Source organism: Eulemur rufifrons, chromosome 3 (assembly GCF_041146395.1).
Source record: "Eulemur rufifrons isolate Redbay chromosome 3, OSU_ERuf_1, whole genome shotgun sequence".
In the NCBI taxonomy this organism is placed as follows: Eukaryota; Metazoa; Chordata; class Mammalia; order Primates; family Lemuridae; genus Eulemur; species Eulemur rufifrons.
In genome coordinates this window covers 23,618,958-23,641,457 of record NC_090985.1, presented here as the reverse complement: position 1 = coordinate 23,641,457, position 22,500 = coordinate 23,618,958, and the positions used below count along the sequence as shown (strand labels likewise).

The following is a 22,500-nucleotide window of genomic DNA, read 5'->3' as shown; positions in this document are numbered from 1 at the left end:
CTTAATTTTCCTTCATCGGAGACTGTCCTCATTTCACCTCTGCTCCTGGAGGGCATATTCATGCCTCGATGTAGGGTTGTAGGGTTCTGAGTTTGAGCTTTTCTTTCAGATTCAGAAAGTGCCGGCCCACCATGGACATTCCAGCTGTTGTTCCCTCCCTGTCACGTGTCACTCTTCTGGTTGTTTTCGAGATATTTTTCCTTTATCTTTAGTGTTCAGCAGTTTGACTGTGGCATGTCTGGGTGTGGATTTCTTTGGGTTTATCTTGTTTGGGATCCGTAGAGCTTCCTGAGTCTGTAGACAAAAGTCTCTCCAAATTTGGGAAGTTTATAGTCATTTTTTTCAGCTATTTTTCACCAGGGCTTGCTTTCTCCTTTCCTCCTTGCACTCTGATAATGCAAATGTTAGACCTTTTCTCTTATCCTGAAGGTCCCCAAGGCTTTTTATTTTTTTCAGTCTTTTTTTCTCTCTGGCATTCAGATTAGATAACTTACATTGCTCTGTTTTCACGTTCATGGAATTTTTGCTCTGCTCTTGAGCTCCTGTAGGGACTTTTTAACATTTCAGTGCTGTATCTTTTAGTTTTAAAAATTTCCATTTGGTCCTTCTTTACACTTTGTTTTTGTCTGTCTGTTTGTGTTTTGCTGAGTTTCGATTTTTATTGTTCAATTTGGGAGTGCTATGATTGTTAGAGCATTTTCATAGTACAGTAGTTGCTTTAAAGTCAGGTAGACAGTTGCAACAGCAGTGTCATTTTGGCATTGGCGTCCTTAGATCTTTTTTTCCCACAGCGGCTGAGATAGTCCTAGTTCTTTGTGTGCTGAGTAATTTGGTTGTAACTGGACATTTTGGAAATTATGGTGTGAGACGCTGAGTCTTGTTTAAGTCCTTTGATGATATTGATACTTTATCTTAGCAGGCAAACAACCTGGGTAGATTTAGGCTGGTTCTGACTTGCCTTCTGTGGGTTGTGGCTCAGTGTCAATTCCATTTTCACAGCCTCTGCAGTGCCTTTTGGATCTGCCCCACTGTGTGCCGCTCCTGGCAGTCTGGGACCTGGCTGTGATCTTGTGGTTTGAGTTTGGGGTATGAAGAGGATCAGTCCATACTTGTGTGGCTTGAGCTTGGGCTCAAAGCTCAGGAGAGATTTTTTGGGCTCGCTCTTCTGAGCTTCCTCCTTCTTGGGTCCCTGGGGGCTTCCCTTTCTTGTTCTGCAGCCAGCAGATAAGCTTCCCATTGCACACTGGTGCCCAGTGCTGGGAAGAGTGATTTGGGGCTTCTTCTGTTCCATGTCTTGTCCAGCCCACCTGCTGCTCTTTCCTTCTTAGAATGCCACTCAGCTGCCCCTACGCCCCACTTGGGGTCAGAGCCCCCATCCAGGGTCACAGCAGATTGAGCAGGAGGCAGGCTGGAGTGTGCCAACACCACCCCTGGAGCTGGCACAGAAGTCAGGTTCAGACGTTGCCTGCCTTCATTTCTGTGCATCTCCACCAGCTGCGGCGTTGTGCTTTCTGTCCCATGCTAACAGCCACCTCCTCGTGCATCATGCCTCTCTGATGCCGGTCCCTGCAGGCTTCCCATAGTCCTTGTAATCTCCACCTGTCTGTGGTGCTGGACAGCTGGTGCGGGGGTGGGGGAGGGGGAGGGTTCTGTCTTTTCCATCTCGGTCACTAGTGTGTTTGGAGGAACCGCCTGGGAGGCAGCTGCGTTCAGGGAGGCATTGCTGCGCCCCTCCGAGGCTGTGGTGGGCAGATGTGGTGTTGGAGAGGCACTGTGACAGGGTTGTCAAACCCTCCCAGAGAGCCCTTAGCACCAGCAGCTAGGGCTTGTGGCCACCAAGGTAAAAAGGTGACAGGAAGAGACGGCATATGTGGTGGCCCAGGTCCCCTGCACTGTGACGTACCTGGAGGCCAGGGGAGCCTGTCCCCAGAGAGCGTAGAGGAAGGACAGGCTGCACAGGGACTCTGGCCCGTGTACCCTGGGAGACATGCCACACTCCAGGAGCCTGGCTGTGCCTACATCAGCCATCCCCAGTACCCAGGCCCTGAAGCCACCTTGGAAGGCTTGTCAGGTACTCCTCACCCACTTCCTCAGAGAACAGGTGGCTTTGTGTTTTGTTTTAGTCCAAGATGGCGGCCCAGGTGACACTGGAGGATGCACTGTCCAACGTGGACCTCCTGGAGGAGCTGCCCTTGCCCGACCAGCAGCCCTGCATCGAGCCCCCGCCGTCCTCGCTGCTCTACCAGGTGGGTGCCCCAGCGGCCACGGCGGGGCACAGCTGGGGCTCTGACCTCTCCGTGATGTTTTTTCTTTTGCTTTCAGCCAAATTTCAACACTAACTTTGAAGATAGAAATGCATTTGTCACTGGCATCGCAAGATACATTGAACAAGCAACCGTCCATTCTAGCATGGTAATGCCATCTGCGCGTCTTTGTTTCTTTCTGGGGGAGTGGCACGTTTGAATGACAAGTGCATACTTTTTTGTTTTATCCTGATAGACTGTGCAGTGAGGAAGAAGAGAAGAAAATGAAATGCCTTACATTTTTAAGAAAGTCTTTGTTTTTGTTATTATAAAAACAATAATATGCTTTCTGAAGATTTAGCATCGGTGGCCCAGAGAAAACCTTTGTCATTGTTTGGAGGTCACCCCTGCCTTGTTAGGGCTCACTCCCTCTCCAGATCTGCACTTACACACACCTGTATACACCCACATGGGTTTTAGATTTTATAAATGAATTGCACTGTTGTTACAATTACATATCTTAGTGATTTCATGAACATTTTATTATGTCATGAAAATGTGCTAGCGAAAGTAATCTTTAATGGCTGTATAATCCATTTTGTAAATGTCCACAATTTATTTTTGCACATTTACTTAGTTTCCTCTTTTGTCTAATAAGAAAATGCTGCGATGAACCTCTTTCTAAATATTGGCTAGATTTGAAGAAATGAAGTTAAAGGGTCAAAGGTTGTGAGCATTTTAAAGCATCTTAAAAGCATTGTCAGATTGTAGTTGACATTTTAAAGAGCATTTATGTCATTTTTACTATTTTTACCAAAGGAAGCAATGCGAGAGAAAGAACAGAACACAAAAGCAGTTTTATAAAAAATGGTGACAGTCCTGTTCTGGTGAATACTCTCACTAGATTTTAAGTGCTATGGGAATGCTTCTAGCTTTTCCTCCCGAGACACCCAAGGCTGGCGGCCCTGCCTCTGAGTCTTCTCTGGCAACCAGGAGGCCTGGTTTGCCCCTGTGAAGAGACCACTGAGGAACCTGTGGGTGCTCGCGCTGCACTGGGGCGTCTGTCCTGAGCCCTGCCCCTGAGTCCCCAGTTTCAGGTGTCATTGCCAGCAGGTTCTTTAGGGCTGGGTGGAGCTGAGGTGTAGCGTGTGCAGCAGCCTCTCAGAGGTGCCTGCATGTCACCGATAGCCCCTCCAGCCTGCAGAAGCCATGCAGTGTTTTGGGTGGTCTTTGTGGCCCCACTGCTGCACCCAGTCACTAGCTTCTTAGCAGCTGTCTCTTGGCATGCAGACCTCAGTGCTTGTCTGTCCATCGAACAGAGGAGAGTTTACGGAGTTTTGTCTAGACCTTAGCAATTTGACATCTCTTTTTCATGCTTGTTTCCCCTACCTGCCTTTGACTTGCCCTGTGTTTTGGTGTAGAATGAGATGCTGGAGGAAGGCCAAGAGTACGCTGTCATGCTATACACCTGGAGGAGCTGCTCCCGGGCCATCCCGCAGGTACCCCACCTTCCTGCCCACATCCATCCCGTCAGGCCACGCCACCCCACCAGCCCCACCCACGCCTGCCAGGCCACGCCCCATCCCTCAAGGCCACGCCCCTGTCCTCCCCCAGTGGGTCCCACGCCAGCTGGGTTGCCCAGCTCTAGCAGATCAGCAGCTGCTTCCAGCTGGATTGAAGCCTCTTTATGTCATACTTGTTGCTTTATTCCTAGGTGAAATGTAACGAGCAGCCTAATAGAGTGGAAATTTATGAGAAAACTGTGGAGGTCCTTGAGCCTGAGGTCACAAAACTGATGAATTTTATGTATTTCCAGGTAAGACAGCAAAATACCCTGAGGGGTTTAGTGCTGAGGAGCGGGATGCTGACATGCTCCCACCCACCCATCACCAGGAACCCACTGAACAGAGCGCATGTAAATTACAGCAGCCACAACAGTTTGTGAGACAAAGGGAACTACAGCCTTTGATGTCTAAAACTTTGCTGCCTTTCAGAATAAATACTCCTTTTGTGTTTCACTTCTCTTCTCTATTTGAGAGTGAATTCCTATTTCTTTCACGAAGCCTGCTTTCTGTCAGTTCCAAGTACAACATTTTTTACTTTCTGCCTATTTGTACTTTCTATTCATCCGGTTTTTCAGGTATTTTCTTTCTCTCGGCCTGGTCCTGATGGCCCATTCCTGGTGGTCCCCTCCCTGGCCTTGGCCCCCTGGCCCTTTGGTTAGGCAAAGAGTGGCCACATAGAAGGGACTTTCTGGCTTTTTAAAGAAATATTTTGGAAAAGTCTGAAGATTTTTTCATTATAGTTTTCTTTAGCACAGGCAGAAGATAGAACTGACAAGGAGATGAATTTTCATTTTATCTTGGAAGTAACCAAGAGGAAAATTCTACCCTTCTTTTTTTTACCTCTGAAAGTTACAACATCTAAATTTGACTGATGTTTTATTGGAGCATTTTGCTCAGTAACTTTGCTGGAATAATCAGCAAAATTTTTTTACTTTAGGGACATAGTTGGTAAAGTGCAAAATAAGTAATGATTGCTATGGAGCAAAGACATGTGGGAATTGCTTTATAGAAAGCAGACCCTTTACCTGAGTTGTAAAGACTTGGCCCTCGTTAGGTGGATATTTTACCAAGAAGTAACAGTGAATCCAGATACTGTGCCTGAAGGCAGGACATGGAATTGACCCCTTGCTGACCGGTGGTTTTTCTGCCTTCCCCATTCCTCTGCCCAGAGAAATGCCATCGAGCGTTTCTGTGGGGAGGTGAGACGCCTGTGTCATGCTGAGAGGAGGAAGGACTTCGTGTCGGAAGCCTATCTGATCACGCTGGGCAAATTCATCAACATGTTTGCTGTGCTAGATGAGCTGAAAAACATGAAATGCAGTGTGAAGAATGACCACTCAGCATATAAGAGGTGAGCTCCAACTTTGTGCACGCCGTGGGCCCGCGCACAGTGCCTGGCCCAGTGGCATGCCTTGTGTGGAGCAGGTGCACAGCCGGTGTGTGCTGAAATCTTCGCTCCTGGTTGGCAGCATCTTGTCAGTCTCAAGGCTGTGTGAGTACATGCTCCTAGGTATAAAGTGCAGGGGAGGCTGGCAGATTACATGTATATTGTGGTTTTACAAAGCTAGAGTAGGCTCTGGGCGTCCTGGTCATGCTCAAATGTTTATGGAGGCCCTCTGGGTGCTCAGCACCCTTGAGAAGACAGACATGCACAACATGCAGGCCTGGCTCAGGGAGTGTCTTGGCAAAGGGTCAGGTGGGCCCTGCAGCCCCTGGGGGCACTCGGGCATCGGGACTGCAGTTGTCATTGCTGGTCACTGGCTCATGGGGGTCCCTGGCACATGAGCACCAATGCAGCTGTGTGCACACATGGCCCTTGAACCATCACGGGATGTCTCAGGGTCACATTGAGCTTCCAGGTGGTCTCCTCCATGGCAGTTTTCTTTTTGAATGTGAAGAATTTCTGGAGAAGAGGCTGGCAGGACGACTGGAAAAGGCGGGCGTGGCTCAGTGGGTGCCTGTGGAACACTGTGGGGGTGGGCGGTGGCCAGCGGCCAGCCAGAGGCAGGCAGTGGGTGATAGAACAAGCTGTCTTCTAACAGGCTTTCTTTACTGTCTGTGCTGCGTGCTGTTGAAGATGTGTTTTGCTGGAATGAGATGCTAACTTCTTTCTCCTCTGCTAAGTGAGAAATCTTAGCTCTAAAATTAAATTAGAAGAGAATTTGCATCTGAGTATGCCCTAGTTACGTTGCATCTTAAATCATACAACTGTTGCTATATCTTTATGATAAAATTAATTTGGGATGCGACACCAAACAGTGATTTGAGGATGAGGTGGCAGTGGGAGTTGAGCTTGGTCCCCCAGAATTTTAAGCCTTATTCATGTGAAATAAGCACAATGTTCCATTTACCACCTGAAATCAGCTCTGCACAGAAGCCTAGGTTTTCAGAACTAGAGAAGGATCTCTGGAGTTGACTCAAGTGTCCACATCCCTACCCCAACAACTACTCAAATCAGTAAAGTGAACATGTTTAAATAGGCGACCATATAAGCTTTAATTATGTATAATTTAAAAAACCCACAGCAATAACAGTGGCTTAAAAAAGATTGCAGTTTATTTCTCGCCTGAAAAGTCCTGAATTAGGTGGCCTGCAGCTGATTAGAGGGCTCTACAGACCGAGGGCTGTTCAAGACCGAGGGCTTGTGTTGTCTTACTGCTTTGCTGTTTTTGGGTGTTGTCTCATGGTCCAAGATGGCTGCTTGAGCTCCAGCTGTTATTTCTGCATTCCAGTCAGCAGGGAGGGAGGAAAAAAGAAGGGCTCTTACTCTCCTTATAAGTAAACTTTCAAGTGCTTTACAGTGTTTTGCGTTATATCTCATGGCCCAACCTTTAGTCACATAGCCACAGCTAGCTGCAAGGGAGGCAGGGTACATGGCAGCTCCATGGAAATTTGGGGCTTCCTAAGAAAGAAGGGGAGGAAATGAATGTTGGTGTAGGTTATCAGTCCTTGCGGTGGAAACTTTTCTTTAACTAAATCCCCAAGGTTCTGGGTTGCAGAGACGTATCCTTATGTGGTCATTTTCCATTGAACTTTCTTGGGAGATAGCCCTGGATGTGCAGAGTCCTCACCCTACTTTCACACTCAGCATGTGCCTTGCAGTATTGTTGGACTTCACTGTACAGGTCCTTTCACGCATGTCAAGTTGTGTAGCTAACTGTGAAGTGGTGGTAGAGCCAAGACTCCGTCTTAGGACTTTGGGCACCAGTGGTCCCCGCGGCAGCATGGCCAGGGACACCTGCTCCTGGGACACCACCTCCTTGGGAGGTGTCACCCAGACAGCTCCCAACAAAGAGCCTTAGCATTGCTGGCCGTCTTCATCACGGCTATGGGAATCACAAAGGAGACAGTGGCCCTTCTCAGATTTGGGGACCTGAAGCCCTGTGTCTGTGGACGAGGTAGGTGTCTGCCAGCGCAGGGGAGAGGCCAGTGTGCAGGGACCCCTCCAGGAAGTTCATCATCTGTGGCTAGCAGGTGGTGAGCTGTCTGGAGCTGTGTAAGACACATCTAAGTTGGCAAAAGACTGACCCGGAGTCCAGGGCTGGAGACACTCCAGGATTGTGGTCCCCGGCTTATGGGCCGCAGACTGGTAGGTCCACGGCCTGTTAAGAACGGGGCTCACAGCAGGAGATGAGTGGCAGGTGAGCCAGTGAAGCTTCATCTGTATTGACAGCCGCTCCCCATTGCTGGCATCACCATGTAAGCTCCGCCTCCTGTCAGATAAGTGGCAGCATTAGATTCTCATAGGAGCACGAACCCTACTGTGAACTGCGTGTGCGAGGGATCTAGGTTGTGTGCTTCTTGTGAGAATCTAAGGCCTGGTGATCTGAGATAGAGCTGAGGCGGTGATGGTAGGTCTGGGGAGTGGCTGCAGACACTATCATTAGCAGAGAGGTTTGACTGCACAATAAATGTTATGTGCTTGAATCATCCCAAAACCATCCCCCATCCCCACCCCACCCCGGTCCATGGAAAAATTGTCTTCCATGAAACCGGTCCCTGGTGCCAAAAAGGTTGGGGACTGCTGTTCCAGGAGGCTGGGATCACAACCAGCTTCTGAGACCCCCATTTCTACAGATAACTGCAGAGACAGGAAGGGAATCCTGATCTTCCCAGGGGCTTTTTATTGATTTAATTTTAAGCAGCACATCGGTGCACTTTGGGATTAACTCTTTTTGCTTTCAAAGGGCTGCCCAGTTTTTACGTAAAATGGCGGATCCGCAGTCCATCCAGGAATCGCAGAATCTGTCCATGTTCCTGGCCAACCATAACAAGATCACACAAGTAAGGCTCGTGTCCTTGGGCTCAGGTGACAGGCTGTGCTGCCAGCTGGCACTGCACCATGACACGGGTCTCTCGCTCTGTGTTTCAGTCTCTACAGCAGCAGCTCGAAGTGATTTCTGGCTACGAAGAGCTCCTGGCAGACATCGTGAATCTGTGTGTGGATTACTATGAGAATAGGATGTACTTGACGCCAAGTGAGAAACACATGCTTCTCAAAGTACGTGTGCGCGTGACGACCAGTAGTACTGTGCAGGGACAGCCTTGCTGTGGTTGACAGGCTGCACCTTGTCTAGAGTCCTTGTGCCAGCTTTGTCGTGTTCTCATGCTGCCATGCGTGTGGACAGCGTCCCACCCCACACGCAGCCTGCACTGCAGGTTCTGGACACATCCACGAGTGCCCTGGTGATCACACACCCACCCCAGCAGAAGGTGCTCCTTGGCCAGGAGGTCCTGGATCAAGGATTCTCTCAACATTAAGCTGCTTTTAACAGAAGCTACATAAGATTCTGCTTGTTAAGGATATGATTCCCAGGAATTAAATATGTCATGTCACCATAATTAAAGTAGACTTTTGTTCGTCATATTCTTTATCATTCTGCTCCAAATTGGGGAAGTTTTGATCTGCGTTTCTTGTGGGAAGATGAGAAGGCAGTAATGCCATTCCCTTTGCTGTGCCCTCTACCTTCACACAGGGTGGTCTTGGGGGCCCGGTAGGCGGTCAGGGCTGGGGTGGCACAGTCCATAGAGCCCCTTGTGACGGTGGAAATGTGTCTGCGCTGGGTGGCGCAGGAACCCTGGCCACGAGCCCCTGTGGAGCACTAGAGCGTGCACATGGTCGTACCACGTTAAGAATTTTTAGTTTATATGCTTTGAAACTGAAATAGTTGTATGCGGCTGCATGTTGGACGTGCAGTTCTGGCGTGGCCCTGCTGTTCGGGTTAGGCTAGTAGGGGATTTGCTTTTTCAGCTTTCAGCAGCTGGCCTGGAAGCCCAGCTACCCTTTGTGACACTATTTCAGTGCGGAACAAAAAATGTGTTCGAAGCACCAGAGAAGCAGCCTAAAAATATATCTTTGTGACATATTTTGAATTGTAATTTCGAAGTTATCAAATGTGACAGTGTATGTCCTACAGGTAATTAAATTTTCAAATCTGAGCGTTATTGCACCATGTGGTGGCTTTTCAGGTCATGGGATTTGGTCTGTACCTGATGGATGGGAGCGTCAGCAACATCTATAAACTGGACGCCAAGAAAAGAATAAACTTATCCAAAATTGACAAGTACTTCAAGGTGAGTTATATTTTTTTACATAAACTTTTTATTGACTTGTGTAGTTTGGATTTTTAGGTAGTAAACCCCGGTGTGACCACAATCCCTCTCAGGAAATACTGAGGCAGGAGGGGGCTTGGGAGCCTGCTCGTTTTCTCATCTGCAAGGGTGACTGTGCGCACTCTCTCTCCTCCCCATGCTGGCTGTGCCTGGGTTGAGTTTACATAAATGGAACTGTGCCATTTGTACCCTCTTGCGTCTGGCTGCTCACACTCAGCCTCCTGTTGGTGAGCTGCATCCCTGCGAGAGCCTGTGCTTAGGTCTTCACTGCGGTGCAGCATACCGTTTCATGGCCATTCGTAACTTACATATGTGTTCTGTTGGTGGTGGGCGCTCCGTTGCTCCTGGTTTCAGCTTGCGGGCAGTGCCGCTCTGATGAGCGTCTCGCAGTGCTGGTGGTTACGGCCTAAGACTTTCCAGCACGTTGTCCTGATTTGCATTCCCACCAGCAGTGAGCGAGCGTTTCCCATGTTCCACATCCTCGCCAGGACTTGGCACTGTCATTTTGGGGGGAAGGGACATCCTGAAGGCTGTATTTGTCACTGTGATTTTTTTTTTCTTTTTTTAGGTTTTTAAAAAACCTTATTGAGTTATTAAGGTATAATTTGTATAGAATTGTTGCTTCCATTTGCAAGGTAAAATGATGAGATTTGACAGATGTATCATCCCTGTGCAACTTTTACTATAGTCAATATATGGAACTTTTCTATCACTTGTAAATGTTCCCTGAGCCACTTTGCACATAACCCCCCTTCTGCCCTTGGCCCCGGGCAACCACTGATTTGTTCTCTGTCTGTATATATTAGTTTGCATTTTCTAGAGTTTTGTATGTGTGGAATCATATGGTGTGTCTGGCTTCTTTCACTCAGATGACTTTGAGATTCAACCACACTGTTGCATGAATTAGTGGTTCATTCCTCTTTTTTTGTTGTTGTGTATTATTCCATCAGTGTGAATATACCACATTTTGTTTATCCTTTGATCTACTGATGAATATTTGTGTTGTTCCCACCAGTTTTGAGATTGCTATGGACAGGATGTTTGTGTCTCCCCAAAATTCATATGTTGAAAACTAATCCCCAATATGATGGTGTTTGGAGGTGAGGCCTTTGGGATATAATTAAGACATGAGGGTGGAACCCTCATGAATAAGAGCACTGTCCTTATAGAAAAGGCCTCAGGGAGTTCCTCTGCCCCTCCTGCCAGGCAAAGTAACAAAGAGAAGACAGCCAGGAAGTGGGCCTTCGCCAGTAACTGAATCTACCTATGCCTTGATCTTGGAAAAAAATGAATGAAACTATTCTGAAAAATAAGGTATTTTTTTAAGAAAGACAATTGTAAACAATTAAAACATACACTAAAAAGAGTTCGCTTTCATAATAGAAACATGAAATATCTAGGGCTAACCCTAATAGGAGATGAGCAAGCCCTGTAAGATGAAATAAAACTTCACTGGGTGGTATGAAACATTTTAATAACTAAAGATGTATAGCATTTGTCTTTATAGAAAACTGAATACTGTTAACATGTTACTTCCTAAACTATATAATGTTAATGCAAACCTACATGGAGCTTATTCACTGCTGGTGAAAATGTAAAATGGTAGAACTATTTAATACTATGGTAGTTTCTTAAAAGTTAAATATACACTTACTTTCGGACCCAGCCCCTTCACTTCTCCCCAAAAGAAATGAAAAACATATGTTCATACAAAGACTTATATTTGAATGTTCATAGTAATTTTATTCACTATATTCCTATCTTAGTGTGGGCTGCTATAACAAAAATACCGTAGACTGGATGGTTTATAAACAACAGAAGTGTATTTGTCATAGTGATTTTATTGGCTAGTCTTTCTTTGTAGTTTAGTTGACGTTTCCCTGATGGCTTTCCACGTAATTAGCCTTTCGTGTGTTCCCTTTGTGAAGTGCCGCTTTGAGACTTCTGCTCTTCCTTCCCCTATTGATGTGTAGTTCTTTATGTATTCTGGAGACAAGTTCTTTGTTGGGTACATGTGCTTTAAAATACACGGATTCTCCCCTGTATGGCTCACCTTTTCACTTTTTCCTCCAGTTTTATTGAGGTATATCTGACAAATAAAAATGTATATTTATGGTATACAACATGGTATTTTGATATATGCATACATTGCAAAATGACTAAATCAAGCTAATTAACATAGCCATCACCTCACATACTGATCATTCTTTTATGGTGGGAACATTTAAGACCTGCTTTTTTAGCAAATTTCAACTATGCAATACAGTATTGTTACCTATAGTCACTATGTTGTACATTAGGCCTCCAGAAATTATTTATTCTGCATAATTGAAGCTTTGTGTTAACATCTTCTCCCCCTGCCACCCCATGCCACCTTTTCACTTTCTTAATGGCGTGATTTGATGAACAGAAGTTCTTATTTTACTGTAGTCCAATATATCAATCTCTTCATCAATGGCTACTTTAAGAAATTTTTGTAGATAGCGGGTTCAGGAGAATTTTCTACTGTTAGCTTCTAGAAGCTTTCTGTTTTCTTTTGTGTCTAGATCTATAATCCCCCTGGAACTGGCTTCTGTGTATGGTGTGAGGTAGCAGTTGACATGCTTGGGTTTTTCCCTAGGTGTGGATATCCAGTGGCCCTGCTCATTTATTGCAAAGATGTTTCCCCCCCATTGCTCTGCAGTTGTTACCCAGGTCATAAGTCAGGTGTCTGTTGTCTGTGGCTCTGTCCAGGTTCTCTCTCCTGCCCCTGACATCCCTGCTCCAGGGCTGCAGTGCCTTAATTGCTGGAGCTTTCTAACAGATTTGCTAACCTAGAAATGTGCATCTTTCAGTCTTGTCCTTTAAGATAGTCTTGGCTGTATCATCTCTTCACCTTTTGAAATGCGTTTTAGGATTGGTTTGCTGATTTATACATATACTCCCTAAAAAAATTATTTTTCCTCCTGGAATATTGATTGGGATTCCATTGAATGTATAGATAACTTTAGGGAGAATGGACATTTAAACATACCAAGCTTTCTTATACATAAACATGATCTATCTCTTCATTCATTGAGAACTTTCTGTAGAATTTTGGGGGTAGTATTTTTGTTTAGAGGTCTTGTATATTTTATTACATTAATTCATGCATATTTTTAATTTTTATTGTTTTGGATGCTGTTGCAAATTGTTTCTCTTTAAATTTTTGTTTTCTAATTGTTGATAGTGTGTAGAAATGCAGTTGGTTTTTTATAACTGTGGAAGGTTAATTTTAACATTTGACTAGTTTTTATGTATATTGGTTCTTAAATTGTTTTGTTCCTTTCAAAGTTAATGTAGATGTTATTTACAATTTTTTTGTAGTAAATGATTTGCAGAGGTAGCATTCGACCCATAGTAATTATTAGCATTAGTCATTTTCCTTGTGCTTGGGTATTTGGTGATTAAACATACATAATGACCCTGTCTTTTTGCTCTTTAAATACAGCAGCTCCAGGTGGTTCCGTTGTTCGGGGACATGCAAATAGAACTGGCAAGATACATCAAGACCAGCGCCCACTATGAGGAAAATAAATCTCGGTAGGAGGAGAAAAAAGCTGTCCAGTTTGAGCTTTTTATAATGTCCTTATTGTGTAGTTTTATGACACCCTACTTATTTGTCTAGCGGTCACACTTTTAACATTCTCAACAGGCTGGAACTGAATGTCCAGTGTGGTAGCCCTTGACACATGTGGCTATTTACATTTAAATTCATTGAAAAATACAATTAAAAATTTAATTTCTTTAGTCCAGTAGTTAGTGGCTGCCATGTTAGCACAGATAGAGAACATTTCCATCATCCCAGGGATGTCTGTTGGATGGTGCTGGTCAAGAATGTAGATGTGTAAGAGTTCTCTAGGCCCGGTGGTGTGCTGGCAGACGCCTGACACTGGTCCTGGCATGTATAGCAACGGAGTTTACAGAACTGTCACCTGAAGGCCTTATCAGCCCAGGCCTGTTTTTGTAGGATCCCTAGAGCTGAGAATAGTCTTCACGTTTTTAAAAGGAAGGTTGTCTCAAAAAAAAAGAAGAGGATGACTATGTAGCAGAGACAGTGTGGCCCACACATCCTAAAATGTTCACTGTCTGGCCCTGAACAGAGAAAGTTGGCCAGCCCCACTATAAAGGATCTGTAGCTCACAATGACAGCTTGTGATAAATACCGAGTACTCTCTGTGGAAGATTCCACACAGCCAGTTGAGTATCGTAGGATGCTCTCATTGACTTTCGCTGAGCTCTTGTACCTATGACCAACCTGCAGTTGCCATTCAACCATGATTTTGACAAACAAACTTGCATCTCAGTCTTGGGTTAGCAAATGTTTTCTGTAAAGGCCAGACAGAAAACACTATAGGCTTTACAGGCCTTGGGGGGGTCTCAGCTACAATTCTTCTTTGTTTTCTATTTTAAACAACCCTTTAAAAATGTAAAACCCATTGCGTGTGACTCTGGCACCATACCCGACATCCTCGGCTTCCCCAGCCGCTGCAGTGCGTAAGCTTTATGCTGGTGCCTCGTCAGGTAACGCAGGCCTTTTCCCTCCACCACCAGATGGATGTGCACGTCCTCGAGCAGCAGCCCGCAGTACAACATCTGCGAGCAGATGATCCAGATCCGCGAGGACCACATGCGCTTCATCTCTGAGCTGGCGCGCTATAGCAACAGCGAGGTGCGTGCACCACCGCCACCGTGTGGGACCCGAGTGTTGCTTGTATTGTTTTGCACCCCAAGATTAACTTTAATTGCTTTGAAGAATGTAGTTTAGTGCCAAATACAGTCATGCATCACTTAACGACAGGGACACGTTCTGTGAAGTGCGTTGTTCGGCAATTCCATCATTGTGTGAACATCATAGTGTCCTTACTCACCTAGCTGGTATAGGGTACTACACACCTAGGCTGCATGGTACAGCCTCTTGCTCCTGGGCTACAAAGCTGCACAGCATGGTACTTTGCTGAATGCTGTAGGCAATTGTAACACAGTGGTGAGTATTTGTGTATCCAAATAGAAAAAGTACAGTAAAAATATGGTATTATACTGTTATGGGACCACTGTCGTGTATACAGTATGTCATGGCCCAAAATGTCGTCATGTAGTGCATGACTGTACTCAGCACCCATTGTAATCGACGAGGCAGTGAAATTAGCATTGCCAGTTTCTGTTCAGCTCTACAAAAAGCATCATCTTTGTTTCAGAAGAATATAATAGGGTTCCCAAAAGAAAGGATGGGGAAGAGATCATTAGTTAAGTGGCATTTTCTGGTCTAGTCTCGTGAGTCCACACCATGTCCTGGAGATCGTCCCAGGCCGTGGGCAGTGCCCTCTCCCCTTCCTGGGGGTGCCCCCGGGTGCCCATTGTTAAGGCTCTGCTCACCGCTGGCTTTGGGGAGGGCCTGTGCCCACATCATTTAGTATTTTTGCACGTGTGGCTTTGGGATAGATTCCTAGGGTGGACTGGAGGGAAAATGCATCTCTGGCTTTTCTGACAGTGCTGTGCCTGCCTGGCTACAGGTGGTCACAGGGTCGGGCCGCCAGGAGGCCCAGAAGACAGACTCGGAGTACCGCAAGCTCTTCGACCTGGCCCTGCAGGGCCTGCAGCTCCTGTCCCAGTGGAGCGCGCATGTGATGGAAGTGGTAGGTGCCGAGCTCAGGCGGTGTGGGAACTCCAGGGGCTGAAAGGTTGCCACCCCTGGTTGGTTTGAAGTGATTTTCTTCCTAAACTTGTCATGGCATTGACTAAATGATATTTTTTCTGCATGAACTTTCGTCTTTGGGTTGAGGAGGAATCCACTTTTTATCTTCCACCCTAGAAAGAAGAATATGTATCAGTATAAATGTTTCTAAGGTGACTGAAAGTTCATTTCATTTATGCGTTATCAACAAAGGGCCTCACCTTTTAAAACATATTGATAGAATTAAATTTCTACCATTATGATGGTCTTAATTCTCATTTTTAAACAACATTTCCTCTTTGGAGCTCCAGCTGTCCATATCTTTTGTTGAATATTAGTAAAATTGTTTCTGGTGCCACATAAAGATTTCGATACCTATAAGTGATAAAAGATTTTCCTTTCTGTGGTTTATTTTGATCAGAAAAAGTTATCAAATTGGAAAGAGAACATGATGATTTGAAAAGCAAATTCTTTTTTTTTTTTTTTTTTGGAGACAGAGTGTCGCTTTGTTGCCCTGGCTAGAGTGAGTGCCGTGGCGTCAGCCTAGCTCACAGCAACCTCAAACTCCTGGGCTTAAGCGATCCTACTGCCTCAGCCTCCCGAGTAGCTGGGACTACAGGCATGCGCCACTATGCCCGGCTAATTTTTTCTATATATATTTTAGTTGGCCAGATAATTTCTTTCTATTTTTAGTAGAGACGGGGTCTCGCTCTTGCTCAGGCTGGTCTCGAACTCCTGACCTTGAGCGATCCACCCGCCTCGGCCTCCCAGAGTGCTAGGATTACAGGCGTGAGCCACCGCGCCCGGCCTTTTTTTTTTAAGCATATTATGGGGGTACAAAAGTTTAGGTTATATATATTGCCCATCCCCCCCCGAGTCAGAGCTTTAAGTATGTCCATTCCCCAGACAAATTCTTTTCTTAAATGGTGATGAAAAGCTTATAGTCTTAGATGCTCAACACACAGGAGCCAGGCCAGTTCACCTGGTGTGTTTCTTAAACCTGAAGTCCCATGGCCAGGGGTTTTACCCTTTTATGGAGATGGTCAGTGTGTATGTGTGTGTGTGACTTCCAGATTGCGGTAAATACTAGAAAGCTGACCTTTTGACTTTGACCGTTGTCATGTGAGCCAGACCAGAAGTTGGGCATTTTGCATGCAATATGGAATGTCTCTGCTCTCTCTGACCAGTATTCGTGGAAACTCGTGCACCCCACTGACAAGTACTCCAACAAGGACTGTCCCGACAATGCCGAGGAGTATGAGCGAGCCACACGCTACAACTACACCAGCGAGGAGAAGTTTGCCTTGGTGGAGGTGAGGACGTTTGTCTGCTTTTTCTTCTGTGTGGCTCTGATCTCACTCTGTCTTCCCTTTCAAAAGCCAAAGCAAAACCATGAACAAAACTGCCTAAGTTTTTTTTATTTCGATAGATTTAGGGGGTACAAGTGCAGTTTTGTTACACGATGTGTTGTACAGTGGTGAAGCCTGGGCTTTTAGTGTACCCATCAGCAGACTAGTGTGCCTTGTACCCATTAGGTAAGTTTTCATCCCACACCCTGCTCTTGCCTTCCCACCTTTGAAGCCTCCAGTGACTCGTTCTACTCGGCACGGCCATGTGTGCCCATAGCGTAGCTCCCACTTAAAATTGACAGCATGCGGTATTTGATTTTCTGTTCCCGAGTCACTTCACTTAGGATAATGGCCTCCAGTTTCATCCAAGTTCCTGCAAAAGACATTGTTTCATTCCTTTTTATGGCTAAGTAAAAACTGCCTAGCTTACGTTGTTGCTTCTCTGTAGGGCACCCTTTGCATCTGTCAGAGTAGTCAAAACAGAATGAAATAGGTTAGAGAACTAGTGCTGGTGGGTGCCTGGGTCTGTGCTGACAGCTCTCTGGGGGCAGATCATCCCTCATTGACGAGCGTCTGTGCGTGGAGAGCAGTTTCCGGGGTGCCGGGATACCAGGTGGGGCTTGTCCCTGCCACCAGAGAGAGAGAGAAGGGCCCCTGGCATTTTCCTCCTGTGGCAGCCACCTGCTGTTTATTCTCACGTGTGTGCAGCGTGGCACTGTGCTCTCCTCACGGTGGGCAGAAGTTCTTAACTCCACTGTCAGCCGGTTTCTTTCATAGTTGTGCTTTTTCTGTCTTGTTTAAGAAATGTTTGTATATTCTCAAGTCATAGAAATAATTCTCCTATATTGCCTTTTGGATATTTTACTATTCTTCTTTTCACACTGAGATCTGAAATTCATCCACAGTTTGTTTCTTAAATGCTTTTCCCCCTTCCCTCCACAGCCCTGGCCCTGCCACCTCTGGAGTAGATCAAGTGTAATAGATGCGTGTGTGGGTGTGTTTCTGCTCTGTTCTAGTCCATGCGTCAGTTTGTCCTTGTCAAAACACCGCTCTGTAGCTTTATAATAACTTATCATGTCTGGTAAAGCACGTATTTCTGTCTTCAAGAGTTCCATGGCTATTCTTGCCCTTTGTATTCATGTACATTTTAGAATCAGCTTTTCATATTCTATTGTGAACCTGTTGAGATTTTTTATCAGGATATGAATAAACCTGTGGATCATATTAGGGAAAACTGACAGACTTCTAACCCAGCTGGCCCTCTATCCTTGGGTTCCACATGTGTGGAGTCAACAAATCTTGGGTCCAGAATATTTTAGGGGGGAAAAAAGTAACAATACAACAGTAAACAAAAATAAAGAAAATACAGTATAACAACTATTTGTATTTTGTTAGGTATTACTATACAAGTAAGAGTATACAGGAAGATGTACATTGGTTATATGTAAATACCATACCACTTTATATCAGAGATTTGAGCATCTGCAGATTTTGTTATCTGCAGGAGGTCCTGGAACCAATCCCCTGCAGATATCAAAAGAAAACTGTATTTGGTCTATTTTTTATTGATACAAAAAGCATATTAGATGTATATATTTTGGGGGTACATGTGATAATTTGTTACATTCATACAATCAAATCAGGATAATTGGGATGTCCATCAACTTAAATATTTATCTTTTCTTTAGGAACATTTTAATTATTCTCTTCTAGCTATTTTGAAACGTACAGTTGATTAATATTATCTAGTCACCTTACTGATCCTAAGTCTTTTTTGAGTGTGGTATATCCCTTCATTTGTTCAGATTCTCTTTAATTTCTCTTTTATAATCTGTGGAGAAATCTTTGACATCTTTTGTTAGCTTTATTTATAGGTATTGGATATCATAGATTGTATATTTAGAAATTTTTCTAAATGTTAGTCACTGGTATTTAAAGTGTAAATTTTTTTTTTTTTTTTTTTTTTTTTTGGAGACAGAGTCTTGCTCTGTTGCCCAGGCTAGAGTGCTGTGGCATCAGCCTAGCTCACAGCAACCTCAAACTCCTGGGCTCAAGCAATCCTTCTGCCTCAGCCTCCCGAGTAGCTGGGACTATAGGCATGTGCCACCATGCCTGGCTAATTTTTTCTATTTTTAGTTGTTTGGCTAATTTCTTTCTCTTTTTAGTAGAGATGGGGTCTGGCTCTTGCTCAGGCTGGTCTTGAACTCCTAACCTTGAGTGATCCTCCCGCCTCAGCCTCACAGAGTGCTAGGATTACAGGTGTGAGCCACCACGCCCAGCCTAAAGTGTAAATTTTTAAAAGTATTTTTCTTTGCATTTACCAGCTTACCTAAACTTATTAATTATAATAAGTTATCCATAGATTCTTTTGGGTTTCCTACTTATATAATCATATCATCTGCAAATGATGATGGCTTTATTTCTTCTATCCTTCTGTTTTGTTTTTTTTTTTTTTAAATCACGTGGGTAGGGTCTGTAGTTGCTAAACAGAGGAGAGGTACCAGACATTCTTGTGTTGCTTCTCATCTCAGAGGGAAAGCTTTCAAGATTTTACCATGTGATACGTTTGCTGTACGTTTATCTTAACCACCCTTCATCAGGTTTAGGAAGTTGCCTTCTATTCCTAGTTTGCAAGATTTTAGCACGAACAGATACTCATTTTACTAAGTACTTTGCATCCATTGAAATACTCCTATGGCTTTTTTATTCCGTTAATGTGAATTTACACTGATTGACTTTTTTATTTTCCCTTTTTAAAAAAATTGAGTTATTCAGCTAGCCTTGCATTCCTGGAATAAATGCATCTTGATTATGCTATGTTATCCTCTTTATATATTGATGGATATAGTTTGCTAATATTTTGCTTAGAATTTTTGCATCAAAGTTAATGAGTGAGAGTAGACTTTAATATTACTTTTAGAGGCCAGGCATGGTGGCTCACACCTGTAATCCTAGCACTCTGGAAGGCCGAGGTGGGAGGATTGCTTGAGGTCAGGAGTTCGAGACCAGCCTAAGCAAGAGCAAGACCCTGTCTCTACGAAACAGAAAAAATAAGCCAGGAGTAGTGGCACACGCCTGTAGTCCCAGCGACTTGGGAGGCTGAGGCAGGAGGATCACTTGAGCCCAAGAGTTGGAGGCTGCAGTGAGCTGTGATCGCACCACTGCTCTCGAGCCTGGGTGACAGAGCAAGACCCTACCTATCTCTAAGAAAAAAAGAAGAAAAGATGCCACGGAATTATATCTTACTGGTGCTATTAAATGTTTTGCTCCTATGTTCTATAAATCAGTTACTGAACAGCAAGTGGATTTGTGATAAATTCGTCTTGCTCTGTTTCACTTTTCAAAGAGATTGTGCGTCTCACACAGCTGTAGTGAAGTTGGCTACAGAAATGTTTATAAACTGCAAAAGCAATAAGGAAACTCAGGTGTAGTAACTGTCACGTTTGGTTCATGCCCTTCAGTTTATTCAGAAAGTAATAAAGCACAGTGTAATTAACAAAATTACTGGCTGGAAACAGGAAAGTAATGAGCCAATGGCACCATTTTTCTGTCTGTCACATGAATTACTCTGGAAGCTCTTTGTTGTGTATTTATGTTGAAACAAAATCTTCTGAGCTTTTCCTATGCATATTAATTCAGTGTGCTATTATTGTTTAACAAATGGGATTTGGGCTACAACCTCTCATGACTTCTTTTTTATTTTCTAATTAATATATTTGCTTTCCTGAATCTTTTTTCTTCTTTTCCCTTTGGATTCCGTCATGGACCCTGTGCCCATGAGGATGCAGGTGTGGGTGTGTTTTGAGACAGATGCGCCCCTGCCCTCCAGGTGCTCAGAGTCTGCCCTGGGGAGGAAGGCCTCGGGGCAGCTGCCGGGGAGGGGACAGTGCGTGTGTCTGTGCCACCCCTGAGAAGGCTGTCCACTGTGCCATGTCCCCTGCAGGTGATTGCCATGATCAAGGGCTTGCAGGTGTTGATGGGCAGGATGGAGAGCGTGTTCAATCATGCCATCCGGCACACCGTCTATGCCGCACTGCAGGACTTTGCGCAGGTGACCCTTAGGGAGCCACTGCGGCAGGCCATCAAGAAGAAGAAGAACGTCATCCAGAGGTCAGCCTTCTGCACACACCCTGTGCCCGCCAGGTCCTAAAGGCCTGGGATGAACCTGGGTTCAAACGACAGGAGCGTTACGGTTTTGTAAATAGGTCCATTTCATTTATCTTCAACCTCCAGCACCCTTTTGGTGACTTTCCTCCACATGCTAATGCAGTGGGTCCAGTGGGTCCAGTTATTAACCAGAACAACCGAGGTGCATCAATTACAGAGTGTCTAAGGAGCCTGGAGACAGTGTATCAAAATCTGCCTGTGGTTCTGATCACCAGACCCCTAGGGACGGAAGCCCCACACTCTGTCCCCTCCCACAGTGTGTCCTCTTCAGTAATTTTGCTTTCATTTCTTCTGGCTTGTCCTACAGATCTGTCAAAATTGGCATAGATATTGCAGAAATCTAGTAGCAATCTTAAGCTTATTTTTCTCTTAATGTTGATTCTTTTAGATCAAGTTGTCTTTCAAGGACATCTGTGTAAATTGAAGCTTACGGGTGTTCACAAATGTATGGACTTTATTTTCCTGCTTTCTAGTTGATGTATTGTTCACCCGGCATGGTATGACTTTTTAGCATTACTAACATTTATACTGTGATGCTTTCCAGTTTAATTTCTGTCACCTTGAGGCTTAGTCGGGGTTTTTGTTCTCGAGTCTTGCCTGCCGTGCACGCGCTTGCCCCCATGGGGCCCATCATGTGCCCTGCAGTGTCCGTATACGTGCACGGGGGTCTTGCCTGACTTGGGAGGGGTATTCTCAGACAGGATTTGTTTGAGGTACACCAGTATCGAAAAAAAGCTCTTGACTTTGACAAGAAATAGAGCTACAGCCACAAAGCCAGTGGATTGTGTAGTGTAGTCTCAGAGTTATTCGGGTTTTAGCCAGAACCTTCCCCCAAAGTGATCAGGATGGGACCAGAGTGCCCATGGACCACGTGTGGCACCCGTGGGGGTCTCTGCACGGTGCAGCCCAGTTGGTGATGGGGTCACGTTGCAAACGAGTCGAGATACCTGCTCAGTGTCCTCGGTCATTTGGGCAGCTTCCCATTCCTGTTTGGTCACGGGGTCACGAGGACGCCCCGTGTGCAGGCAGGTGGAGCTCTGCTCTGGGTGGGTGTTGTGGTCAGTCCTCCCCCTGCCCGCAGCGGGACTCGGGGCTGCCTTGCTGCAGAAAGGGTTCAGGAAATAAAACATCCCTTCAGGCTAACTGATGCAAACTGCAGCTCAGTCACTTCGGAGACTAGCGATAGTCTCAAGAAAACAATCTGAAAATTTCCTGTCCCTCCACTGCCCCCAGAGAATTTGTATGTGTGTGTCAGCTGTTCGGAGAGCCTGTTAGTTAGGTAGGGGATGCCATGACTGTACAAGTTCCCAGGGTCTCAGCCCCCTGCCTCACTGATAACTGGACGGGCCGTTCAGTGTCCTGCAGGCCATCAGGAAGACCGTGTGTGACTGGGAGACAGGGCATGAGCCCTTCAACGACCCAGCGCTGCGGGGTGAGAAGGACCCCAAGAGCGGCTTTGACATCAAAGTGCCGCGGCGCGCCGTGGGACCCTCCAGCACACAGGTTCTCGTCCCCGCACCCTGCCCTGGCTTTGTTCCTGGGGTGGGCCTGCCCTGAAGGGGGGAGGGCACAACATGATGTCACCCTGTCTGCTCGGGCAAAGTGAAATATCGCCTGTGGCTTTTCTGCTACTCCTGTTCCCTGCCCAAGTGCATGTGGAACATTAGCCAAGGCGTCCCTTGAGTCTCTGATGTGTTCATTTGCATTCAGAAGTGCATCTGACTCCATTTCAACTCCCGTCCCGAAAATATGGGTGAAAGTCTTCATGTACTGCGTTTCTTAATGGGCATTTAAATGTGTGCTTCTAATTTTTATGTTGGGTCTGCAAATGATCATTCCCAAAGATTAAACGCTGGGAAATTGTAAAATGT

The 22,500-nt window shown here is 45.4% G+C and overlaps 1 protein-coding gene across 1 annotated transcript in view; it reads left to right on the top strand.

Annotated features, from left to right (window-relative positions):
• CYFIP1 (cytoplasmic FMR1 interacting protein 1) overlaps positions 1 to 22,500 on the top strand; it is a 90,535-nt gene that overhangs the window by 28,254 nt on the left and 39,781 nt on the right. Inside the window, 14 exon segments of the mRNA XM_069466709.1 lie at positions 2,124 to 2,246; positions 2,323 to 2,412; positions 3,665 to 3,742; positions 3,958 to 4,059; positions 4,978 to 5,159; positions 7,996 to 8,092; positions 8,181 to 8,309; positions 9,278 to 9,382; positions 12,891 to 12,982; positions 13,994 to 14,111; positions 14,953 to 15,075; positions 16,301 to 16,426; positions 20,406 to 20,572; positions 21,985 to 22,132. Coding sequence (XP_069322810.1) covers positions 2,130 to 2,246; positions 2,323 to 2,412; positions 3,665 to 3,742; positions 3,958 to 4,059; positions 4,978 to 5,159; positions 7,996 to 8,092; positions 8,181 to 8,309; positions 9,278 to 9,382; positions 12,891 to 12,982; positions 13,994 to 14,111; positions 14,953 to 15,075; positions 16,301 to 16,426; positions 20,406 to 20,572; positions 21,985 to 22,132 — 1,674 coding nt within the window. The 5' untranslated portion in view covers positions 2,124 to 2,129.